Below are 23,432 nucleotides of genomic sequence, written 5' to 3'. Positions count from 1 at the left end.
AAATGTTTGTGTCAGTGCTTTTTTAGATCCTGGAAAACACAGTTAAAGGGGTTGCCTAACCCTTTACAAGTGATGGCATATACTCAAGATAAACCATCACTATCTGATCTGCAGGGTCCAACAACCCACACAGCCACCGACTAGCTGTTCTGCAGTACTGCCTGACCTAAACAGTTCAATCCATTGTGCAGTGGACAGAGCTGGTTACTGAAGTGAGTTAGAGCAGTGCTGCAGTAACCAGCTCCATCAAATACACAATGGGCGGAGCTGAGTAGGTCTGGCGCTAACTTCCAGTGCTGATGTTGCTGTAGAACAGCTGATTGGCGTGGGTGCAGGTGGTCAGACCCCCCCATCACTTGTAAAGGGTTGGACAGCCCTTTTAAATTGTAGCACTGCCTAAAAGCACAGCTATGGAGATACGATACCTCCTCTGCTCCACCTGTTGTGCTGGTACAAGTCCTGGCGTGCTTACACATTCTCAGGGGTGACATACGGAATATAATGTGGCTGTTGCTTTGTAACAGTTATAGACACAAGCTGGTTCAATATCACCTAAAGAGCAGATGTTACCAGGGTCAGTACTGTATAAAATAAATGGCAGTTCTGTCCAAAACCTACATTTTCTTATGTTGTGTTGTCCAAAAACCATATTCCTACATAAAAATTGAATTTTTGTGTTGGCCTGCAGACAAAATAGCTGCTTTAAAAGAACAGATACCACAGGTCACTGTCGATTTCAGATGGAAGGCATGAAACTTTAAAAGTTTCTGCTTACTTTTACAGCCTGCTTGCGTTTATTTTTTCTGAACCATGTCTTCTTCAGCAGTTTTTTTCCCCCTGTCAGGCCTCCTGCACACGACCGTATGGTTTTGCGGTCCGTTTTAAACGGATCAGTTTTTCCGTTTCAGTAGTGTTTCTGTTCCGTTTTTCCATTTGGTTTCCATTTGTGATTCGTTCTTTGCGGATTGCAAACGGAAACGGAAGCATACAATAATGTTTAAACAGTAAGTACACAAAAAAATTGGGCTGGGCATAAAACATTTTCAATAGATGGTTCTGCAAAAACGGATCGGATACGGAAGACATACGGATGCATTCCTTTTTTTTTGCGGAACCATTGACTTGAATAAAGCCACGAAACATGATTTGCGGGCAATAATAGGACTTGTTCCATCTCTGAACGGAAATACGGAATCGGAATGCATACGGAGTACCTTTCGTTGTTTTTGCGGACCCATTGAAGTGAATGGTTCGGCATAAAGACCAGTTGTGTGCAAGAGGCCTCAAGGAAAAGATGAAAAAACAGCAGACAAAAGTAGCAATAGCATCAGCATGCTGCGTTTGATATTTCCCTTATACATCCGTCTACCACAAAAAAAAAACTTAGGTGAAAACAACAATACTAAAAATGCAAAAGTGCGGAAAAAGAACTGCAAAAACCTGTGTGTGAAAGCAGCTTCAATCTAGTGCCATACCAGAGATTCTGTAAAAAATTTGATATATCATTGAAAATGATGATTACTTACCGGTAGTTTGATTTTCCAGAGCCCATGACAGCACCATGAGAGAGAGGATCCGCCCCAGAGACAGGAAACCTGCAGAAAATAAAAGGGCGGACACTCTCCTCCCAATTCAGTGTGATATCCAAGCATCGGAGGAAGGCCGCCAATATACGTTAAAGACACATTTTCTTTTTATTTACATTATTTTTATTTATTTTTTGCTGCTACACCCAAGTGAACATAGGAGAACCATAAATGCCAAAGGGAGGGAATATAAGGGTGCTGTCATGGGCTCTGGAAAATCTAATTACCGGTAAATAATCATCATTTTTCCCTTCACCCATGACAGCACCATGAGAGACTTAACAGAGGAACAACTCAGGGTGGTAGAAAGAAGTACCTTTTAACCAAAGGAAGACCCCGAAGGAGAATTTAGGTCCAAACGGTAGTGCCTATAAAAGGTTTAAGGAGAAGACCAGGTGGCAGCTTTGCAAATATCCTCAATGGGAACCAAGGATCTTTCTGCCCAAGAGGTAGCCACTGCCCTGGTAGAGTGTGCTCAGAGACCCACTGGCGGAGATAAACCCGAAGACAGGTAAGATAAAGAAATAGCCGAAACAATCCACCTGGCAATAGAGCTTCTTGAAGCTGCGCCGCCCTTACTCACTCCTTGGAAAAGAATAAAGAGTGAAGAAGATTTGCGCCATTCTTTTGTACGGGAAATATAGTTAATCAAAGCCCTTCTGACATCCAGGCAGTGAAGGGACTTCTCTTCCTCAGAACCAGGATTTTTAAAAAGGGTAGGAAGAGTAATCTCTTGTGATCTATGAAATTTGGAAGCGACTTTTGGTAGAAAGCCGGGTCAGGACGAATCACAACCTTGTCCTCTAAAATTGTGGTATGCAGAGGGTTAATGGAAATAACCTGAATTTCATTTATTCTGCAGCAGATGGTAATGCCACTAGGATACATAAGTTCAGGGCGAGACATTTTATGGAAATGGAATCTATAGGTTCAAATGGGGGACAAGTTAAGGCTTTTAAGACTATGTCCAAATGCCAAGGAGGAGGCCTGACTGATGACACCAAGGAAGACCTGTCAACTGATACCCATGGACATGCTGCAATCTTCTGATTGAACAGAGCTGACAAGGCCGAGACATGTACTTTCAAGGTACTACCTGCTAGACCCAGGTCTAACCCTTTTTGGAGGAATTCTAATACCAATTTTATGGGAGCAGAGGGTGGAATATCATTAATCTGGATTTGTGCAAAAGCTAAAAATTTCTGCCATACCCTAGTATAAATGGCAACAGTAACCTTCTTCCTACTCTTAAGAAGGGTCGAAATCAGGGCCTCGGAAAACCCCCTCTTCCTTAGCATGTACCTCTCAAGTTCCAAGCAGTTAAGTGGAGGTTCTTTATACGAGGATGCAACACTGGTCCCTGTCTCAACAGGCCCCGGATCTCCGGAAGCACCCATGGGTACGAGACTGATAGGATCCGGAGCCACGTGAACCACGATCTTCTCGGCCAAAAGGGGGCAATGAGGATCACTCTTGCCCTTTCTTCCCTGATTTTTCACAACACGGGGAATTAAAAGGAAGGGGAGGGAAGGCGTAGGCCAGGTGAAAATCCACTTCTGAATCAAGGCATCTATCCCATAAGGGGATCCAGTCTGATCTAGGGAGAAACATTTCTGGACTTTCCTGTTCTGGTGCGTCGCGAATAAATCTATGTCTGGTTGACCCCAGAGGTCTGTTATCTTTTTGAAAATGGATTGGTCGAGAGACCACTCGGTTTGAGAAAGGACCTGACGACTTAGAAAGTCCGCCTGTTTGTTTTTGATGCCCTTGATATGGACTGCCGAGATCGAAGTACATACTCTCTGCTAGATTTAAGATTCTGTAGGCTTCTTGCATTAGAGTGCTGAACTTTGTGCCTCCTTGTTTGTTCAAGTACGATACTACAGTCTTGTTGTCCGTTAGAATTCTTACATTTTTTCCCCTTATCCTGGGAAGGACAGAGTTCATTGCTAGGCGTACGGCCATCAGCTCCTTCAGGTTTGAGGACCCTTTTTCTTGGACACTTCCCCAAAAGCCCTGAAGGGAGACCTCCTGAATATGAGCTCCCCATCCCCATGGGCTTGCGTCCGTGGTCAGACTAATCAGTTCTTAAATTTTCCATTGAATACCCTGGATTAGATTTTCTATTTCCAGCCGCCATGTCAAGTTCTGGAGGGTCTGGTTTGATATTTTTATCTTTACCTCTAGTGAGTTGCTTTCTTTCCATTGGGACAAGATCTCCCATTGGAGTGCCCTTGAATGGAGTTGTGCCCATCGTACTGCTGGAATACAAGATGTGAGAGACCCCAGGATAGATATCCCCTTTCTTATTGAAATTACAGGGTTTCTGATCAGGCCTCTGATTCTTTCCGGAATGAGACTCACTTTTTCCCCTGGCAAAAAAAACATCTCTGGAGGGACGAATCCAAAATTAATCCCAGCTATGATTTTTTTTTTTTTATCTGCCGGCCACTGGATATCTGGCGTCATTGTTGGTTTTGCTTATTTTTATCCCCAAAGGACTTGTTGAAGAAGTAGTTTCTACCCTTCCTCTGGTTCCTAAATTTGTCATCTCTGGATTTTTTATCCGAGTCTCGATTTCCTCTGAAAGTACGAAAGGACCGGTTAAACCTATTTCCAGAAAAAGAAAAATTCTGGAACCCCGGAAACCTCCCTTTTTTAATCGGCCGCCTTATCTAATAGATCGTCTAAAGTGGGACCGAACAGGTGTTCTTCTTCGCATGGGACACCACAAAGTTTATTTTTAGACGGGAGATCGCCACCCCAATTTTTTAACCATAGCGCTCTTCGTGCCGAGTTTGATAATGCTGCAGATTTGGCCGCCAGTCTGACTGAATCAGCGGAAGCATCAGCTAGGAAGTCCGCTGCTTTCTTTATTGTTGGAAGGGAAGCTATAATTTCTTCCCTGGGTCATCTATTTTTAAGTTGGTTTTCTAACTCCGAAAGCCAGACTATAAGGGACCGGGCCGTACAGGTAGAGGCTATACTTGGCCTAAAGGAGGAAGTTGATGCCTCCCAAGCTCCCTTTAAAAAGATATCAGCCTTTTTATCTAAAAGATCTTTTAATATTCCCATATTGTCGAATGGAAGGGCTGTTTTCCTAGAGACTTTAGAGATAGCTACGTCTATCTTTGGAGCTTTATCCCATGTAGCGGAATCTTCCTCTTTGAATGGGTATTTACGCTTTAGATTTTTTTATATGAACACTCTCCTGTTAGGCTTTTTCCATTCTCCCTTAATTAAGGCTGTGTCACGACCATGGTCATGGTCGTGACTCCTAAACCGCAGGCTGTTGCCTGCGGTCTCGTGTGGCTGTTTCAACCACAGGTGAGGGCCGCTTGTATGTTGTCTCACATGTGGTTGCCGTTGGCAACATGTTCTTATGATGTACTTGGCAGCATAGCAGCCTGAGCTGTTGCTTGGCAGCTTGCTGCAATCTGCATGCGGTTGCACCTGGCAACCTGTCTTTGTAGGTGTGCCTTTTTATAGGTTTGTGTGTGTGCACGAGGTTTGTGTGTGTGCACTGACATTTTCCCTTCACTTGTGGCTGCCCGAGGCAACGTGTTGTATTGTGTACATGTGGTGGCAGTGTCTCGGCCTTCTGGCTGACTCCCAGGACACGGTTGCCACGCATGTTGTTGCCTGCGGTAACAGCTGCAGTGTAATTGTGTGCACGTCCCCTTTAAGTGGCTGTCTTCCCTTCCCTGGTGTGGGAAGGGTTAATTCCCTTCCTAGTGTGTGAGCACTGGGTGTGTCTACTTGGGCCTATATAGCCTCTGCTGAGAGCAGTAGTCAGAGGGGTACTTCAGCCATGGTCTGCTGGAGTCATCCTCCTACCTAATACCATCTGCCAGTGAGGGCCACCCTTGTGGTCATAGATGTTATACGTTAAGTTGATGTTGTATTCCTTTTGCCATTTAATGCAGCTATGGATCTGGGTTCCTGTGTGTGTGTATGTGTGTTGGCTGTGTCCATTTAAGTATGGTGTGGACATCAGCGTGTCAGCACAGGGATCCAGTCAGCAAGGCTGTGGCAGGTAGGTGGCACTAATGCAGTTCACCTGCCATATCCATAGGTCTGTTTTTGGTACCCCTTTTCCTTGCAGCTTGGCCAGTGAGACTCCTGTTCCTCCATGCCTAGGTCGTCTTACCCTGCTCCTTGTTCCAGGGCAATCCTGAGGGCTAGCAGGGATTATTAGGTTCCGGTGTATGAGCCCTCCCACCATCAGGGTTGGCTCATATGGTTAGGAGTCAGGGCCAGATTAGGGACGCGATAGAAGGTGACCTGCTCCCTAATTCTGTCGTCCTGGCCGAGCAGCCACTTACATCTTCTGGCATTGCACGGCTGAGGGTTTCCCCCATCCTCAGCCGTGACAGGCTGAAACATTTCTGTGGACTGGAAACGTGTTCTGGTGTTTGGATTCTAGGCCCCCAAACATGATGTCCTGAATAGATCGGGGCTCTCTCGTCTCCTCAATGCCCATGGTTGAGCGAATCTCTTTCAGGAGTTTCTCTGTGTCCTCTAAAGGAAAACAGGGTCTTCCACTAACCTCCCCATCCTCAGAGGAGGACTGTGAAGAATGTTCAGAGTATTCAAACAGAGAGGAGTGTATCTCCTCCTCCTAAGGGTCAGAGGATATATACTCCTGTACAGACTCCCGGCGCTTTGCTCTAGGGTCCTTCTCCCCCAGGCCCTTCTTGGATGATAGTGTAGAGTTGACCTCTGATCTAACCAAGGTCTGGAGACATTCATAAAAAGATGGAGACTCTTCAGCTACTGTTCTATCTATACAAGATTGACACATCTTCTTCTCCCAATCTGAGGACAACACGGTTTTACATATGGCACATTCTTTATTCTTCTTTTTAGAAAACACTTTTTTAGGTCTTGTCTGAAAATTAATTAACACAAATACATCAGTATAAGGAAGCATAATAAAGAGAGCCAGGCACTCACCCCCTCAGAGGTACTGAGACTGAAGGGACTGTAGACTCCTCAGTAAGCTTGTCCTCCTCCATGCTTCCCCTTGCTGGCCACCAGGAACGCTTGGGACCCCAGGCAAACAAAAAGTGCGCTCTTCTCATAGGCGCACCTGAATGACATCACTCGCGACACAATGCGCCGATCACGTGAACGCTCTCCCCGGCCTAAACACTACCGGAAGCTTTTACTCCTCCTCCTCCCCCTGGGGTTCGGCGTCCGTACCTCCAGCACACTATCACCCCCTCCGGAGTTCAGCTGTGCCTCTGCTTGTCCCTGTGCGCACCAACGGATGCCGCCTTACTTACTCCGGGACCGCAGGTATGAAGAGAGCACCACCAGAGGTTCCCCGGAGACCGGAAACCACACTAAATTGGGAGGAGAGCGTCCGCCCTTTTATTTTCTGCAGGTTTCCTGTGTCTGTGGGTGGATCCTCTCTCTCGTGGTGCTGTCATGGGTGAAGGGAAAAATAATCTTGGAGGAAAAGCTCAACATTATCTTCTCTACTGTATATAACGACTGGAGGAGATTACGTCTGCAGAATTAATGCCTAGTACCTGTCGATGACATGACGTGAGCACACACTATGGTTAACCAACTTTAAATTATTTAATAAGCTGTTAAATGAAGATCAGACATCATATAGTAAATGACAATCTCTTCCTAACAATGCTAGAACCAGCCCTGTACCTAACATGGGTCCCGAGATCTCTTTGTTTACTGTTGCAGTTGAGGTGCAGCCACACTGTTTTTGACAGGGAAAAGCGGGGGGGGGGAGGGGGCGCTGCAGCGGGATTGGTGGTCGGCCAAAAAGTGCATCCATTTTTTTTTTTGCAAAATAACATGCAGGATGGGAAACATATGCTGTTGCAAAAACAAAGACGCACACAAATTTTTTTGGGGAAAAATTCAATGCATGACTATGGAACAAAAATGCCAGAAAACATACGTCAAAAAACCACGGCACTGACCCTCAAAAAACGCATGTCATGTCAAATCATCCGGAAGTAGCGTTTTTTTTTTCCCTCTTAAAAAAAAGCTGCAACAAAAACCAAAAAAAAAAACCAATCCAAGCAGAAAGCTCCAGAAAGGGAAAAAAAAAAAAAAAGACCTGACACCTGCCTTGCTCAGCCAGATTCTCTTTTCTGCTGCTCCTCAGGGGCGTGTCCTTTCTTACTGTAATTGCCCGCTACTAGCAGTAGATCTGTCTGGTGGCAGTTGAAGGATGGAACTGAACATGTGCAACCATGTTCATCCAGCTCAATAGGCGAATGTGCGCGTTATTATACAGACTGAACACCAGGGGGCACTATTATAATGAAGTAAAGGGAATATTTTGCAACTAGAGCATTTTAGTAACAGAAAGTAAATTACTAAAATAATTTGTTTTCATGCTGAATTATATTTAAATAACATTTCAAGATGGGACAACTCTTAAACTTAAAAATGCATGATGTCTGAGCACTACGCAGTTTGTGCACTGAGAATGTGTCCATGTTCTACATCTCACTGCTGGGATTACGGAGACCAATGTTTCCTGCTTTAAGGTGCATCAAGGAAAGTGCCTGAGCGGAAAACGGAGGAGACAATCTTTCCCATGTTGTTGATAGTGGCTTCGCTGTCGGAGCTGGACTCGGAGTCACTGCTTCCTGAATAGGCGCCTAGGCCCGGTAAGATTCCAATACAGACGGAGGCTGGAGGACAATGGACTCGGGAACCGGCGGTATAGGAGCTTCCAACAGAGCTAGAATGGGTCTCTGAAAACAGATCAAGATGTGAGACTGGACCGAGCACCATAGAACTATACAAGGAACGCCTTAGGCTACTTTCACACCTGCGTTAGGTGCGGATCCGTCTGGTATCTGCACAGACGGATCCGCACCTATAATGCAAACGCTGGTATCCGTTCAGTACGGATCCGTTTGCATTATTCTTTAAAAAAAAAAGTCTATGTCAAAACGGATCCGTCCTGACTTACATTGAAAGTCAATGGGGGACGGATCCGTTTTCAACTGCACCATATTGTGTCAGTGAAAATGGATCCGTCCCCATTGACTCACATTGTAAGTCAGGACGGATCCGTTTGGCTCCGCATTGTCAGGCGTTTTGGTGTCCGCCTCCAGAGCGGAACGGAGGCGGAACAGAGCCAAACTGATGCATTCTGAACAGATCCGCATCCATTCAGAATGCATTGGGGCTGAACTGATCCGTTTTGAACCGTTTGTGAGATCCCTGAAACGGATCTCACAAACGGATTTCAAAACGCCAGTGTGAAAGTAGCCTTACAGGTAAGCTTCTAAATGCTGGACATAACGGAGGAGATTTAGCATCATTGTTGTGCCAGGCTTAGTCCTAAGTGCCTCTTTTACGCCGCCCTCACCACTTTTCCAAAAGGAAGACAAATCTACGGGAACTGTGAGCCATCGTAGATTTCTGTTTAGGTGCACAGGTTGCCGGAGGATGCACCTAATTTATGACGAGGCCTGCGTCTCATCATAAATTAGGCGCATCCTCCGGCAGCGCAGAAAGCACCGGTCTTGATAACTCTTCCCCCATGGCACATATAGCCACACACACATCTGGACACCACACCTGACGTCCAGTTTTGTGAGAGAAGACCAATAAGACGTACCTATTAACTTCTCATGTTCCTGATCAAGCTTTAATTTCTTTGCTCCAGAGCTTTCAGAATTACTGAAAAAATATATATATTACACATAAATAAGAGGAATAACCGATACAAACAGACATATCACCGAGCAACTAAAGGGGGACGATGGGACCCCCCATTCTCCACATAGGAGAGTCTCCCATAAACGGGACCCGTCCCTATCATATGGGAATGTCCCTTTACAGGGGATGTGTCTCATCGGTGGGGGTCTGACTGATGGGACCCTCACCAATCAAAAGAATGAGGGTCCATCCAGAGCACCCAGAGCTGTGGAGACTCATGCTGCCACTCCATTTAACTCTATAGGACTGCTGGAGATGACTGAGCAATGTACACGGCAAGTGCGGCCCTCTCTTCATTCACCGGGGTGTGCAACGAGACCCCGTTCTTGAGATAGGAGTGGGTCCCACAGGTGACTTTGGGAATGTTCATTTGCCAAAAGACGCTATGTGTTTGGTTCTGAAAAAGGGGATTTTATGCTGTGTATTACTGTATGTACAGCTACCAAACAGCTTCCCATTGATTTCAATGGTCTATTTTTTTACAGTCAAAAAATGCTTCAGAAGTGGCATGTTCCTTCTTTGAAGATTATCTAACGCTGAAGTCAATGGGGAAGGGTAAAATACATTCATGAGTACGAGGAGTTTTATGCTGCAAAAAGTGAGGCAGATTTCCCCTCTGACTTGCCACCTATTAGATCGGTGGGCCCGCTACCGCTGGGACCCCCCACGATCACAAGAACAGGTGCCCTGTACCGCGTGAAATGAACAGAGTAGCTGGTGGGGAGGCTCGCAGCCGCTCCATTCTTTCCTATGGGAGTTCCGGAGATAGCAGAGCGCTTTACTAGGCTGTCTCCAGAACTCCCATAGAAATGAACGGAGCGGAGAGAGCATGCCCAACTCACAGGAGCACCTATCCTCTAGATAGGTCATCCCAATCAGATGCCGATGACCTATCTAGAGGATAGGTCATCAGTTACAAAGAGTCGGATAACCCCTTGCTGGATTGTTGGATGAAATGTATTTCTCATTACCGGTTTGTAATTAGCTCATAAACATGTCAAGTGGGTGAAAATATCCTGTACAAACCTCTTGTGTCGAACGGCCCCCGCCAGTAACTTTGACTGAGAAAACTTATTCTTGTTGTCCAGGGGTTTTGTCAGCGGCTTCTTCTCCGCATCCTTCTTCTTATGCTCTGTGGATGTGGCAGCTATTGTCTGTGCATTGTGGACTAAGACCATCAAGGATACAACACTTTTGGAGTTAAATGGAGCAAATGTATTAATAGTTTCCTAAGATGTTAGAAAATGGTGCATGTGACAGAATATACACAGTTGCAAGTAAAAGTATGTGAACCCCTTGGAATGATATAGATTTCTGCACAAATTGGTCATAAAATGTGATCTGATCTTCATCTAAGTCACAACAATAGACAATCACAGTCTGCTTAAACTAATAACACGCAAATAATTAAATGTTACCACGTTTTTATTGAACACACCATGTAAACATTCACAGTGCAGGTGGAAAAAGTATGTGAACCCTTGGATTTAATAACTGGTTGAAACTCCTTTGGCAGCAATAACTTCAACCAAACGTTTCCTGTAGTTGCAGATCAGACGTGCACAACGGTCAGGAGTAATTCTTGACCATTCCTCTTTACAGAACTGTTTCAGTTCAGCAATATTCTTGGGATGTCTGGTGTGAATCGCTTTCTTGAGGTCATGCCACAGCATCTCAATCGGGTTGAGGTCAGGACTGTTACTGGGCCACTCCAGAAGGCGTATTTTCTTCTGTTTAGTCCATTCTGTTGTTGATTTACTTCTATGCTTTGGGTCGTTGTCCTGTTGCAACACCCATCTTCTGTTAAGCGTCAGCTGGTGGACAGATGGCCTTAAGTTCTCCTGCAAAATTGTCTTGATAAACTCGGGAATTCATTTTTCCTTCGATGATAGCAATCCGTCCAGGCCCTGACGCAGCAAAGCAGCCCCAAACCATGATGCCCCCACCACCATACTTCACAGTTGGGATGAGGTTTTGATGTTGGTGTGCTGTGCCTCTTTTTCTCCACACATAGTGTTGTGTGCTTCTTCTAAACAACTCAACTTTGGTTTCATCTGTCCGCAGAATATTTTGGCAGTACTGCTGTGGAACATCCAGGTTCTCTTGTGCAAACTGTAAACGTGCAGCAATGTTTTTTTTGGAAAGCAGTGGCTTTCTCTGTGGTATCCTCCCATGAAATCCATTCTTGTTTAGTCTTTTACGTATCGTAGATTCGCTAACAGGGATGTTAGCATATGCCAGAGACTTTTGTAACTCTTTAGCTGACACTCTAGAATTCTTCACCTCATTGAGCAGTCTGCGCTGTGCTCTTGCAGTCATCTTTACAGGACGGCCACTCCTAGGGAGAGTAGCAGCAGTGCTGAACTTTCTCCATTTATAGACAATTTGTCTTACCGTGGACTGATGAACAGCAAGGCTTTTGGTGATACTTTTATAACCCTTTCCAGCTTTATGCAAATCAACAATTCTTAATCGTAGGTCTTCTGAGAGCTCTTTTGTGCGAGGCATCATTCACATCAGGCAATGCTTCTTGTGAAAAGCAAACCCAGAACTGGTGTGTGTTTTTTATAGGGCAGGGCAGCTGTAACCAACACCTCCAATCTCATCTCATTGATTGGACTCCAGTTGGCTGACACCTCACTCCAATTAGCTCTTGAAGATGTCATTAGTCTAGGGGTTCACATACTTTTTCCACCTGCACTGTGAATGTTTACATGGTGTGTTCAATAAAAAACATGGTAACATTTAATTCTTTGTGTGTTATTAGTTTAAGCAGACTGTGATTGTCTATTGTTGTGACTTACATGAAGATCAGATCACATTTTATGACCAATTTGTGCAAAAATGCATATAATTTCAAAGGGTTCACATACTTTTTATTGCAACTGTATATGCCATGCAATGTTAATTTCTCTTCTCGTACCAAGTGTACGGCAGTGCTGCTCCCATTGTAGTCAACGGAAGCAGCGCTGCAGTGATGAGCTCAGTCCAGTAGACGGGGCTGTCTGCTTCTGGTGCCATAGCTATTGCGGTGGAGCGGGGTGTCAGACCCCTGACGATCAGCAAGTGCTGCCCTATCTTGAGGGGTATTCCCGTTTTGATGGCATATCGCTAGGATATGCCATCAATGTCAGATAGGCGTGGGTCCTGGCATGTCTAGGACCCCCTCCTATCTTCAGAACGGGACCCGAAATTAGCTGAGCTGCGGTTCGTCTATTTTAGGCAGTCCCAAAGCAGTAAAAGGAGAGGTAGCTGTGCGTGGGTGGTGCGTTCTCGAACACTATGGGAGTTCCGGAAATAGCAGAGCTCAGCTATTTTCAGAGCTCCCATAGCAGTGAATGGAGAGCACTCCGTAGTGCATCCTGTTCTGGAGACAGGAGAGGCTCCCAGAGGTGGGACCTGCGCCTATCTGACATTGATGGCACATCCTAGTGATATGTCATCAATGTCCGAGATGGGAAAACCCCTTTAAATAAAAGGTAGACAACCCATTTAAAGTCCTAGTAATATGCCACCAATGTATACAGTATTTTGGGACATCCCCTTTAAATCCTTGTGATATGAAGGGGACTTATAACTGGTACATACAGTCAGGTCCATAAATATTAGGACATTGACACAATTCTAACATTTGTGCCTCTATACACCACCACAATGGATTTGAAATGAAATGAACAAGATGTGCTGTAACTGCAGACTGTCAGCTTTAATTTGAGGGTATTTACATCCAAATCAGGTGAACGGTGTAGGAATTACAACAGTTTGCATATGTGCATCCCACTTGTTAAGGAACCAAAAGTAATGGGACAATTGGCTTCTCAGCTGTTCCATGGCCAGATGTGTGTTATTCCCTCATTATCCTAATTACAATGAGCAGATAAAAGGTCCAGAGTTCATTTCAAGTCTGCTATTTGCATTTGGAATCTGTTGCTATCAACTCTCAAGATGAGATCCAAAGAGCTGTCACTATCAGTGAAGCAAGCCATCATTAGGCTGAAAAAACAAAACAAACCCATCAGAGAGATAGCAAAAACATTAGGCGCGGCCAAAACAACTGTTTGGAACATTCTTAAAAAGAAGGAACGCACCGGTGATCTCAGCAACACCAAAAGACCTGGAAGACCACGGAAAACAACTGTGGTGGATGACAGAAGAATTCTTTCCCTGGTGAAGAAAACACCCTTCTCAACAGTTGGCCAGATCAAGAACACTCTCCAGGAGGTAGGTGTATGTGTGTCAAAGTCAACAATCAAGAGAAGACTTCACCAGAGTGAATACAGAGGGTTCACCACAAGATGTAAACCATTGGTGAGCCTCAAAAACAGGAAGGCCAGATTAGAGTTTGCCAAACGACATCTTAAAAAGCCTTCACAGTTCTGGAACAACATCCTATGGACAGATGAGACCAAGATCAACTTGTACCAGAGGGATGGGAAGAGAAGAGTATGGAGAAGGAAAGGAACTGCTCATGATCCTAAGCATGCCACCTCATCAGTGAAGCATGGTGGTGGTAGTGTCATGGCGTGGGCATGTATGGCTGCCAATGGAACTGGTTCTTTTGTATTTATTGATGATGTGACTGCTGACAAAAGCAGCAGGATGAATTCTGAAGTGTTTCGGGCAATATTATCTGCTCATATTCAGCCAAATGCTTCAGAACTCATTGGACGGCGCTTCGCAGTGCAGATGGACAATGACCCAAAGCATACTGCAAAAGCAACCAAAGAGTTTTTTAAGGGAAAGAAGTGGAATGGTATGCAATGGCCAAGTCAATCACCTTACCTGAATCCGATTGAGCATACATTTCACTTGCTGAAGACAAAACTGAAGGGAAAATGCCCCAAGAACAAGCAGGAACTGAAGACAGTTGCAGTAGAGGCCTGGCAGAGCATCACCAGGGATGAAACCCAGCGTCTGGTGATGTCTATGCGTTCCAGACTTCAGGCTGTAATTGACTGCAAAGGATTTGCAACCAAGTAATAAAAAGTGAAAGTTTGATTTATGATTATTATTCTGTCCCATTACTTTTGGTTCCTTAACAAGTGGGAGGCACATATGCAAACTGCTGTAATTCCTACACCGTTCACCTGATTTGGATGTAAATACCCTCAAATTAAAGCTGACAGTCTGCAGTTAAAGCACGTCTTGTTTGTTTCATTTCAAATCCATTGTGGTCGTGTATAGAGCCAAAAATGTTAGAATTGTTTCGATGTCCCAATATTTATGGACCTGACTGTATATGGGTTTGTACGACTCCAAGAGGTACGTCTCAGTTTGAGAACGGCCTTGTCACCGTCCTATTTCCACTACACTACGAGCTGTCCCTCCGTCAGCAGTGCGCTTTATGAAAGGATATTCTAAATTCATTTAACTCCTTCTTCTCTTCCTCCCTCCTTTGTTTTTCCAGCAACTCCTGTTTCCTTGAAACTTCATCAAGAAAGTTAGATTCCTCCTCATCCAAACCCCGGACCATATTTTCTGCAAAACAATACAAAAGGAGAAGAAGGGGATTGTTTTAGATCAGGAATGCCCAACCTGCGGCCCTCCAGCTGTTGTAAAACTACAACTCCCACCATGCCCTGCTGTGGGATGATAGCTGTAGGATGTCTGGGTATGCCGGGAGTTGTATTTTTGCAACAGCTGGAGGGCCGCAGGTTGAGCATCCCTGTCTTAGATTATCTCTGCATACAGACAGAATAATCAGTCAGGAGTCTGGGTCTGCAGGGTGTAAGCTGGAAGTTGCGCCATGCATTATCACCCAATAGTATGATTTATACGGATCTATAGCCGCCATAGTCTGGGGAGTTCAGTTCCATCATACATTTCCCCTACAGCAGCCATTAGATGAATCTTACTGAATTTAAACTGTTCTTCATATTCCTGTTGTTTCTTCTCTTTCTGTTCCTGAAGCTTCTCATATAAAGAGCGCGGGTCGTATACTTCCTCTGGACACTCTGGTAGAAATATAAGAAAAAAATAAAAATAATCAGTGCACGATCATATAGAGGGAGACGTAACACATTTCCTGTTTGCTTTCGTATTTGAGATTTATACGTTGACGGCCTATCCTCTGGATAACTGATGGGTGGGAAACCGACTCCCAGTCTCCCTGCCAATCAGCTGTTATCGCGGTCAAGAAAGCGTTGCGGTCTTTTCCTCGGCCTGTGATGTCACATCTATCGGTCACATGGCCTTTCTGAAGCTCGGTGTAGTCCTTGCATCCCTACATGCATGCTGCAAATTATTCTGTTCAGGCTACAAGTCCCCTGTGAGTTCCTTGATCCCCTCCCAGGCCCCCGTCACCATATCCCCTCTAAAACTGCAGCATTAAAAGAAATAAAATGAAATCCAGAGACTTATAGAGTCCAGTTCTGTGTCCCAGCTGTAATCTTCCTCTGTCTGCCGAGGCTGGGACTGCTTGGGCTGCAGATCTCACTGGCCCTTCTGCTGCATGGCAAGAGGGGGTCACAACATGGAGATCTTGCAGCTGAAAAAAGGTGGTCCCATCAGGATATATGGGGGTCCGCATCTTAGGGCCTCCTCTACGACAAATAGGTGCTGCAAAAGCTTTTACTCTGGAACAGTGTAATACATAGCCGCCAATAGATTTTTATAGCTCGGTGGGATACTGCATCTCACTGCAATGTGTAAGCGATGGGAGCTATTTCCTGTGATGACTGCTGAATGGTAGGGGTTCCAGCAGCCACAGACTGAAAAGCAGGCAAACAAAAGAGGAGTGTCCCTTTAAAATTATACGCTATTAGAAAGAAAAATCTAGCCAGGGTTCCCCTTTAAAGGGCATCTGTCAGCAGCTTTGTCCCTATGACACCGGCTGACCTGTTACATGTGCGCTTGGCGGCAGAAGGCATCTGTGTTGGTCCCATGTTCATATGTGCCCGCACTGCTGAGAAAAATTATGTTTTAATATATGCAAATGAGCAACAGGGGCGTTACCATTACACCTAGAGGCTCTGCTCTCTCTGCAACTGCCGCCTCCTCTGCACTTTGATTGACAGGACCAGGTGTAGTGATCTTTACAGTGCCAGGTGCAGAGAGAGCAGAGCCTCTAGGTGTAATGGTAGCGCCCCCGCTGCTCCTAGAGGCTCATTTGCATATATTAAAACATAATTTTTCTCAGCAATGCGGACACATGCGATGCCCTTATATAAGTATCTCCCCTTGTAGGTACCTTCTGGGTCTTCCGGCTTCCGCACTTTCTCCCATTCTTCCTGCCTTTTCTTTCGTATTTCCTCTAATTCCGATTCTGTTACGAACTTCTTGTTTATGACAATGTCCCCCTCTTGTCCGTCCATTCTGAACACCCGCGGCTACCATCCAACATAACGGGAACAACGGAAGGAACAGCGTTTTTAGCGGTAATCAGATCTAGTCTTAATAACCCTGTGCTCTGGTTGTGGATCCGCCAAAGTTATGAAGAGGCGCCGGCCTCCACGTAACCTCAGCGCATCCACCGCCGCTTCTAAACAGAAGGCAGCTTCCCTGCTGTCTTACATTTAAACCAATTTTCTATGCATAAACCAGGCTGAGATGGGCCTGCGGGGAAGAAGTCACAGATTCTGCTGCAATACGGCGTGTGACAGAATCTGCGCCAGATGTAAATGGCGCATATCTATTCGTAGATGATCCCCTTATTTTATTCCTTTCGGCAACGCGGATCAGGCGTCTGGCCGACGTCGAGTCTGCAGCTGCAGGGGAAGAACAGGACCCGACATGTTGAATCTCACGTCCTCGTGGTAGATACATTATTATTTTTTTTATATTCGTTTAGGACGGGGATCAGCAACCTTCGACGCTCCCGCTGCTGTGAAACTACAACTCTCAGCATGCAGACCTATTCACCTGTGATAGAAGTGAAAGGAGGATTCTGGGAGTTGTAGTTCCAGTACAGCTGGAGGTTGCTGATCCCTGCTCTAGGACTACTATCTACCACTTTAAACATTTGCCAAATTGGGCTGGGGGGGGGGGAGGTTGTTAAAATAAGCTATCCTTAAACTTTCCCAAGCTTTGATAGGCTGGGACTTGTAGTTCTCCATTCCGCCAATAACTGAAGCCCTATGACATAACTGCCTGGCACCCTCTGTACCCCGAGTCACAGACACCCCTTACCCCCCTACCTTACCAATGCCTTTCTTTGCCCAGCTCACCAACAAACACAAGCTGCCTATCCGTTCTAACCAATGAACGCGCGGCTTACTACACTGCCCCAACCAATGAAATGCTAGCTGACATCGCCCACGACCCAATCAAAGCTCGCCTGCCTATAGACGGCGACCAATGACGGCGCGTCTAAATAAAGATGGCCGCAGCGGCTTCAGAACGTGACGGAGAACGTAAAGAGGGGAAAAAAAAAAAGGGTGTGGAGCATGCGCAGAAAATACAACTCACTTCCCGGCTGGCCGCGTCACGATTGGTCTTGTCTTCAGTAACAGAAAGAGGAGAAAGAAACAGGAAGTGCGCGATCCAGTGCGGGAGGCTGATAACGGTGAGGCTTCCCCGCACATAGGGGCGGTGAGTGCATGTGCCCAGCCCATCATTGTGTCTTCCTGCTTCTTTGTCCAGCAGATGCAGCGTGAGGTCTGAGGAGGACAAGGCTGATCCGCTGGAGACCTGGTGTGTGTCCATTACAGGTGTATTTCTCCTATATGGTGTCACAGGGGCGGTGTTACACCGGGCTGGCATTGTACGGTAAGGACCGGCCACCTGCGGCTTCCAGGTGTCGCGTCGTCGTGGCCCGGACTAGACCGCCACACCTGCTGCGTTTCCGTTACCGCCCAAAAACACGCATCGTGTTGTGATCTGAGCGTTTTCTTTCATCGGATCCGTTTTTTAACCAGAGCCTTCCGTATCCCATTCGTTATAGAGTCTGTCAGGTTTCTCGGTGACTGGCGGTGGTATCATGGCCGAACAGAACATGGCGACCATTGGGGCATATGGACGGAAGGCTGGCAGGAAAAATAGCATTTTATGGGTAACGTTACAGACTAGTAACCGAAACCCGATGGGCATCCTTATAGTTAGGGGGGGCGACCGTCATGTGACAGATCCACCATCATCCTCCTCCTCCTCCTCATCATCTGCTGGTGTAATGGAGAAAACCAATAGACAGGAAAACACCTGACAAATAGGGGTGCAACCCAACGCCCCTTCATGATCCAAATGGAGGGCCGCCGAAAAGTAATGGTTTCCACTCTGGTGGCGCTGAGCCCCCTGTATGTGACATGGATGACGATCGCCCATCTGAATGTTATAATACCCGGGCCGCGCTGCCGGGAAGATGAGCAGCCGGTCACACCGATCACCTGTTTGTTGGGGGTCTTGGCAGCCGGACCCGTACAGATCAGTTCAAATTAGAAAGCAGGCATGCCCAACCTACGGCCCTCCAGCTGTTGCAAAACTACAACTCCCAGCATGCCCGGACAGCCTACAGCAGGACATGGTGGGAGTTGTAATTTTACAACAGCTGGACGGCCGCGGGTTGAGCCTCCCTGTTATATAGTAACAGCATATCGGCCGGGGGCTACAGCCGGACCCCATTCACTGGAAGGTCCCTGCACAATGAATGGCCGGAGCACTGCTGCGCAGGGGGAAGGCTGAGGGGGCTGCAGCCCTTCATTCTTAGGATCGGCGTGTGTTCCAGAGATCAGACCGATCAGACCCCCCACTTATTGTAAAGAGGTGGCGTTTCCTAGCAACGTACCATGACTTGAGAATACTCCACCACATGACAGTTATTCCCTAGGGCATAACTAATGTCTGAGTGATGCCCGCAGCTGGCCTCTACTAATGAAAAATATGTACCTGCTAGGGGTGGGCGATATGGCCTAAAATCTATATTGCGATATAATTTTAAGCATGTGCGATATGCGATATATATCCCGATATATTGTTTTCTATATTTGGGGTTGGGGGGGTGTTTAAACTTTTTATTTATTAACTATTAGCCCCCTTAAGGGCTAGAACCCTTGTCATATTCACCCTAATAGAGCTCTATTAGGGTGAATAGGACTTTACACTCTCCCTGCCGCCCTGTGCTTTGTGCACACAGCAGCAGGGATCTGACCATGGCAGCCAGCCCCTGATCCATCCCCCAGCCCCTCCCTCTTATCAGCCCCCTCTGGTAACTCAAACCCACTCCCCTCCCTCCCCAGTATTAATCATTGGTGCAGTGGCAGTGGGCAGTTCCGATCGGAGTCCCAGCAGTGTAATGCTGGGGCTCCGATCGGTTACCATGGCAGCCAGGACACTACTGAAGTCCTGGCTGCCATGGTATGTTAGTGAGCAGCATTATACTCGCGTGCGCCGTGGCCGCCAGGCGCTCCTTCTTCTCATAGGTCTGTGCGGCGCATTGCTAATGCTATAAGCATTAGCAATGCGCCGCACAGACAGAAGAAGGAGCGCCTGGCGGCCACGGCGCACGTGAGTATAATGCTGCTCACTAACATACCATGGCAGCCAGGACTTCAGTAGTGTCCTGGCTGCCATGGTAATCGATCGGAGCCCCAGCATTACACTGCTGGGACTCTGATCGGAACTGCCCACTGCCACCAATGCAGAGACTGAAGAACATTCCCGGCACCCGACCTCTGACAGGACGCTGTGATCCGCGCGATTAACCCCTCAACTGAGGGGTTAATTGCGGCGGATCGCAGCGTGCAGTCATAGGGGCCGGGATATGGCCAGCACATGGTATTGGTATTCAGGCATTCATTGGTGGCACAGTGGCCACAGTCCCTCCTTCTCCTACTCTGTTCCTATTAGTGGCCAGCGGCAGCCGCGCACAGTGGGGAGGGACTCCCTCCTTCTCCACTGTGCCGGCTCAGGAGAACATGGTGCGCGCCGAGAGCACGATCATTCACTACCGCTCCGTGGTCATATTGCGGTCCGGCGATATGCACAAAATCCATATCGTGGCACAAATTTATATCGTATATCGCATATCGCCCACCCCTAGTACTTGCCCCCTGCTGCTCCAGTTCTGCACCCTGGCTCCTATGTGTCTATCTTCTAGTCTCCATTTTTTTCAGCCTGCTCCGCTGCAGCCAGTGACTGGCTTCAGCGGTTACCTGTCGATTGTGGACACGTCACAGCTGAAGCCAGCAAACTGGCAACCAGTGTTATCCAGAAGCAAAGCGAACGCCGCAAAGCTCTAATATGTAAAATTGGTGTCAATTATAATTAAAGGGGGCGTCCAGACACTCTCTTGCCCAAAGCTGCTGCTGCACATCCTGGCCAGTATGGTGAACGGGTCCTGTTGTAATTAATACTGTGTGTCAGGTGGTTGTCTTGGCAAATGTACTATCGAGCGTATGAGACTAGAGGGTGTGCCAGGGCAGCCCCTTTAAGGCATGATCGCGTGCACTAGTGTGTTCGAAGGATTGCTCGGTTGGACAATCTGGTTTGCGGAAATCGCAGGCCACAACCCTAAGGCTCCTTTCAGACGAGCGAGTTTTTCCGCACGTTTGTAATGCGTGATGCAAACACATTGCGCCCGCACTAAATCCGGACTCATTCATTTCTATGGGTCTGTGTACATGAGCGTTGTTTTTCACGCATCACTTGTGCGTTGCGTGAAAATCGCAGCATGTTCTATATTCTGCATTTTTCACGCAACGCTGGCCTCATAGAAGTAAATGGGGCATCAGTGAAAAACGCAAGCAAGTGCGGATGCGTTTTTTTCACTGAGGGTTGCTAGATGTTGTTTTTCAACGTTCAGTTTTTTTTTTTTTATCACGCGCGTGAAAAACGCATCAACGCGCATTTCGCCCACGCGATAAAAACTGAATCCATCGCATCCAAAACTGACTGAACTTGCTTGCGAGATGCTGCGAGTTTTCCTGAACACATCCGGACCTAACCCGTCACGCTCTTGTGAAAGGGGCCTAAGTTATGCATCCCTGTCGTTCTGGAATGGTGGGTGGCACCCAGTCCCAGGCCTCACCCAGTGTTCTCTTCGGGCATTTCACGGGGACAGTGTGACGATAAGAAGGTGGCATTCCACTTTGAGAGAGATCTCCTGCGCAGGCCAAGACGTGGCGCTGTTTCTGGTGGAGTCCGCCTTCTTCTAGACCTCAACTTGCTTTTTGTGCACTTTGTGTGGGGTGAAGGTTATTATCTAAAGGGGTTATTCAGCCTTTTTAATTTGACGGCCTATTCTTGAGATGAAAGGTGTTGTCCACTGTTGTCAGCAGCAGTAGATGTGGTGAAAGAAGTGACGCCCAGTTGCCCACCGCGCTGACGTCCTCTTCCTGGCTGCAGCGGTGACCCTCTGTACACATTGCGTTACTATGCAACCAATCACTGGCTTTGTCAGTATAAAGTGATTGGCTGTAACGGTGATGTGGTGTACGGGGCGTCACCGCTGCAGCCAGGAAAACCAACACCGATGGAGAGGACCAGAGTGGGTACAGGAAGAGATGGGACAACAGTGGTGGGCATCACTTCTTTTGTTAGTTTTCATTACATTTACTGTGGATGACAAGATCTTAATCTGACATGGACAACCCCTTTAATATTTACTATCAGGTCGGCGGGGGTCCCCCACTGATCTTCTGTTTATAGAGGCTGCAGCTCTCCAGCGTGCAGTGGAGTCTCTTCTTTGTTTGCGTCAGTCTGGACACTGTTCATACGGCTGGACTTTTTCGTAGCAGTGGTTCGGGGCAAAGAAAACATAGGGGCTCATTTTTTAAGACCGGTGTTCTGCCAAATCTCTATACCCTGCGAAAAGTCTATACCGGAAGTGACGCGGCCGCACAGTAATCAGCTGGAGGAGGGTGGCGCTGCGCAAGCGCACATCCACCACCTTAGCAAAGAATTATTGCAGCGCCGCGATAGAAGTACTTCGTACACCGTGCGTGCGCACTTAGGGGTATAGAGATTTTGCAGCACAAAATGTTGCATCAGATCTCCCTACCCCTGAGTGCGCAGGCGCCTACAAATCATCAGTTGCCATTCATCCTTACCACAGAGCTGAGTGCTGGATACCGAGGTCACCACATAGTAGAGCTGAACTGCAACTGATGATTTGTAGGCGCCTGCGCACTCAGGGGTAGGGAGATCTGATGCAACATTTTGCGCTGCAAAATCTCTATACCCCTCAGTGCGCACGCGCGGTGTACAAAGTACTTCTATTGCGGCGCTGCAATAATGCTTTGCTAAGCCGGTGGATGTGCGCTTGCGCTGCGTCGCGCACAACCTCCTCCAGCTGATTCCTGTGCAGCCGCGTCACTTCCGGTATAGGCTTTTCGCAAGGTATAGAGATTTGGCAGAACACCGGCGTTTTAGACACCAGTCTTAATAACCCCTATATCTGGCTGTGGATCCGCCGAAGTTATGAAGAGGCGCCGGCCTCTCCATAACTTTGTCGGGTCCACTGCCGGTCTAAACCTAAGACGGCTTCCTTGCTGTCTTACATTTAGACCATTTTCTACACCTAAAACAGGCTTAGTAAATGATGAATGAGACGGGCCGGCCGGGCCTTCCCCACCCATGCCACGCCCACTATTTTAGACCTGGCGTGAGCGGGGGGGAAAAGTCGCAGATTGCGCAGCAATCTCCGCCAGCCATACGACTAATGTAGGTGTATTTCAGGATAGTGAATGAACCCCATAATTTTTTGCAGAAATGTTAGACCACTCTTAAAAATGGCCACCACCACTGTCTGGGTCATGAGCGACGCCTCCGCTGTCACCCCAGTCGTTTTCTTCAGACCACAATAGCTCATTTGTAGTGTTGAGCGAACTTGTGTTTTAAGTTCGGCATCGGGTTATCGAAGAATCGCGTTATGGATTCTAAATTCCGTTATGGTCCGTGGTAGTGGAATCCATACCGGGATACTTTGATAACCCGAACCCAAACTTTAATCAAAGTATCCCGTTATGGATTCCACTACCACGAACCATAACGCGATTCTTCGATAACCTGACGCCGAACTTAAAACACAAGTTCGCTCAACACTACTCATTTGTTATTTCTGTCATAAGACTTGGCCTAATTTCACCTTCTTTGGAGTTGCCTTCAGGGGTCTGTTACAAAGTCACACATTGATGTGATCGCACAAGGTCAGAAATGGCAACGGGACGATGCACGGACTTCATGTAACAACTGATAGCAGCA

At 46.9% G+C, this 23,432-nt stretch overlaps 2 protein-coding genes across 7 annotated transcripts in view; one reads left to right on the top strand and one right to left on the bottom strand.

Moving 5' to 3' along the window:
- Positions 1–7,156: 7,156 nt before the first annotated feature.
- PSME3IP1 (proteasome activator subunit 3 interacting protein 1) lies at positions 7,157–17,504 on the bottom strand. Its single transcript, XM_040409336.1, has 7 exons — positions 17,440–17,504; positions 16,489–16,627; positions 15,155–15,253; positions 14,656–14,777; positions 10,326–10,462; positions 9,199–9,260; positions 7,157–8,323 (listed from the first exon to the last, which is right to left on the bottom strand). Exons 2-7 carry the CDS (start codon positions 16,610–16,612, stop codon positions 8,109–8,111), a joined length of 759 nt encoding a protein of 252 aa, XP_040265270.1. The 5' UTR covers positions 16,613–16,627; positions 17,440–17,504; the 3' UTR covers positions 7,157–8,108.
- Positions 17,505–17,689: 185 nt separating this feature from the next.
- The window catches only part of RSPRY1 (ring finger and SPRY domain containing 1), a 39,153-nt gene continuing 33,410 nt past the window's right edge, over positions 17,690–23,432 (top strand). The window contains exons 1-2 of one of the 6 annotated variants that reach the window (XM_040409323.1): positions 17,713–17,802; positions 17,883–17,930. The gene's annotated coding sequence lies outside the window, so the exon portion shown is untranslated. Of the gene's footprint in view, positions 18,006–23,432 lie in introns of all 6 variants that reach the window. The other 5 variants (XM_040409322.1, XM_040409327.1, XM_040409325.1 and 2 more) reach the window with 5 other exon arrangements.

Source organism: Bufo bufo, chromosome 10 (assembly GCF_905171765.1).
Source record: "Bufo bufo chromosome 10, aBufBuf1.1, whole genome shotgun sequence".
Taxonomy (NCBI): domain Eukaryota; kingdom Metazoa; phylum Chordata; class Amphibia; order Anura; family Bufonidae; genus Bufo; species Bufo bufo.
The sequence above is the reverse complement of the archived record's forward strand: the minus strand, read 5'-3'. Positions and strand labels throughout refer to the sequence as shown.

Bases quoted from the DNA above. Each gene is read 5' to 3' on its own strand.
- PSME3IP1 (XM_040409336.1), bottom strand. From the start codon at position 16,612: ATGGACGGACAAGAGGGGGACATTGTCATAAACAAGAAGTTCGTAACA. The intron at 15,254-16,488 runs GTACCTACAAGG...TATTTCTACCAG, and splicing joins GAAGCCGGAAGACCCAGAAG to AGTGTCCAGAGGAAGTATAC. The intron at 8,324-9,198 runs GTACGTCTTATT...ATCTGTTTTCAG, and splicing joins GGAACATGAGAAGTTAATAG to AGACCCATTCTAGCTCTGTT.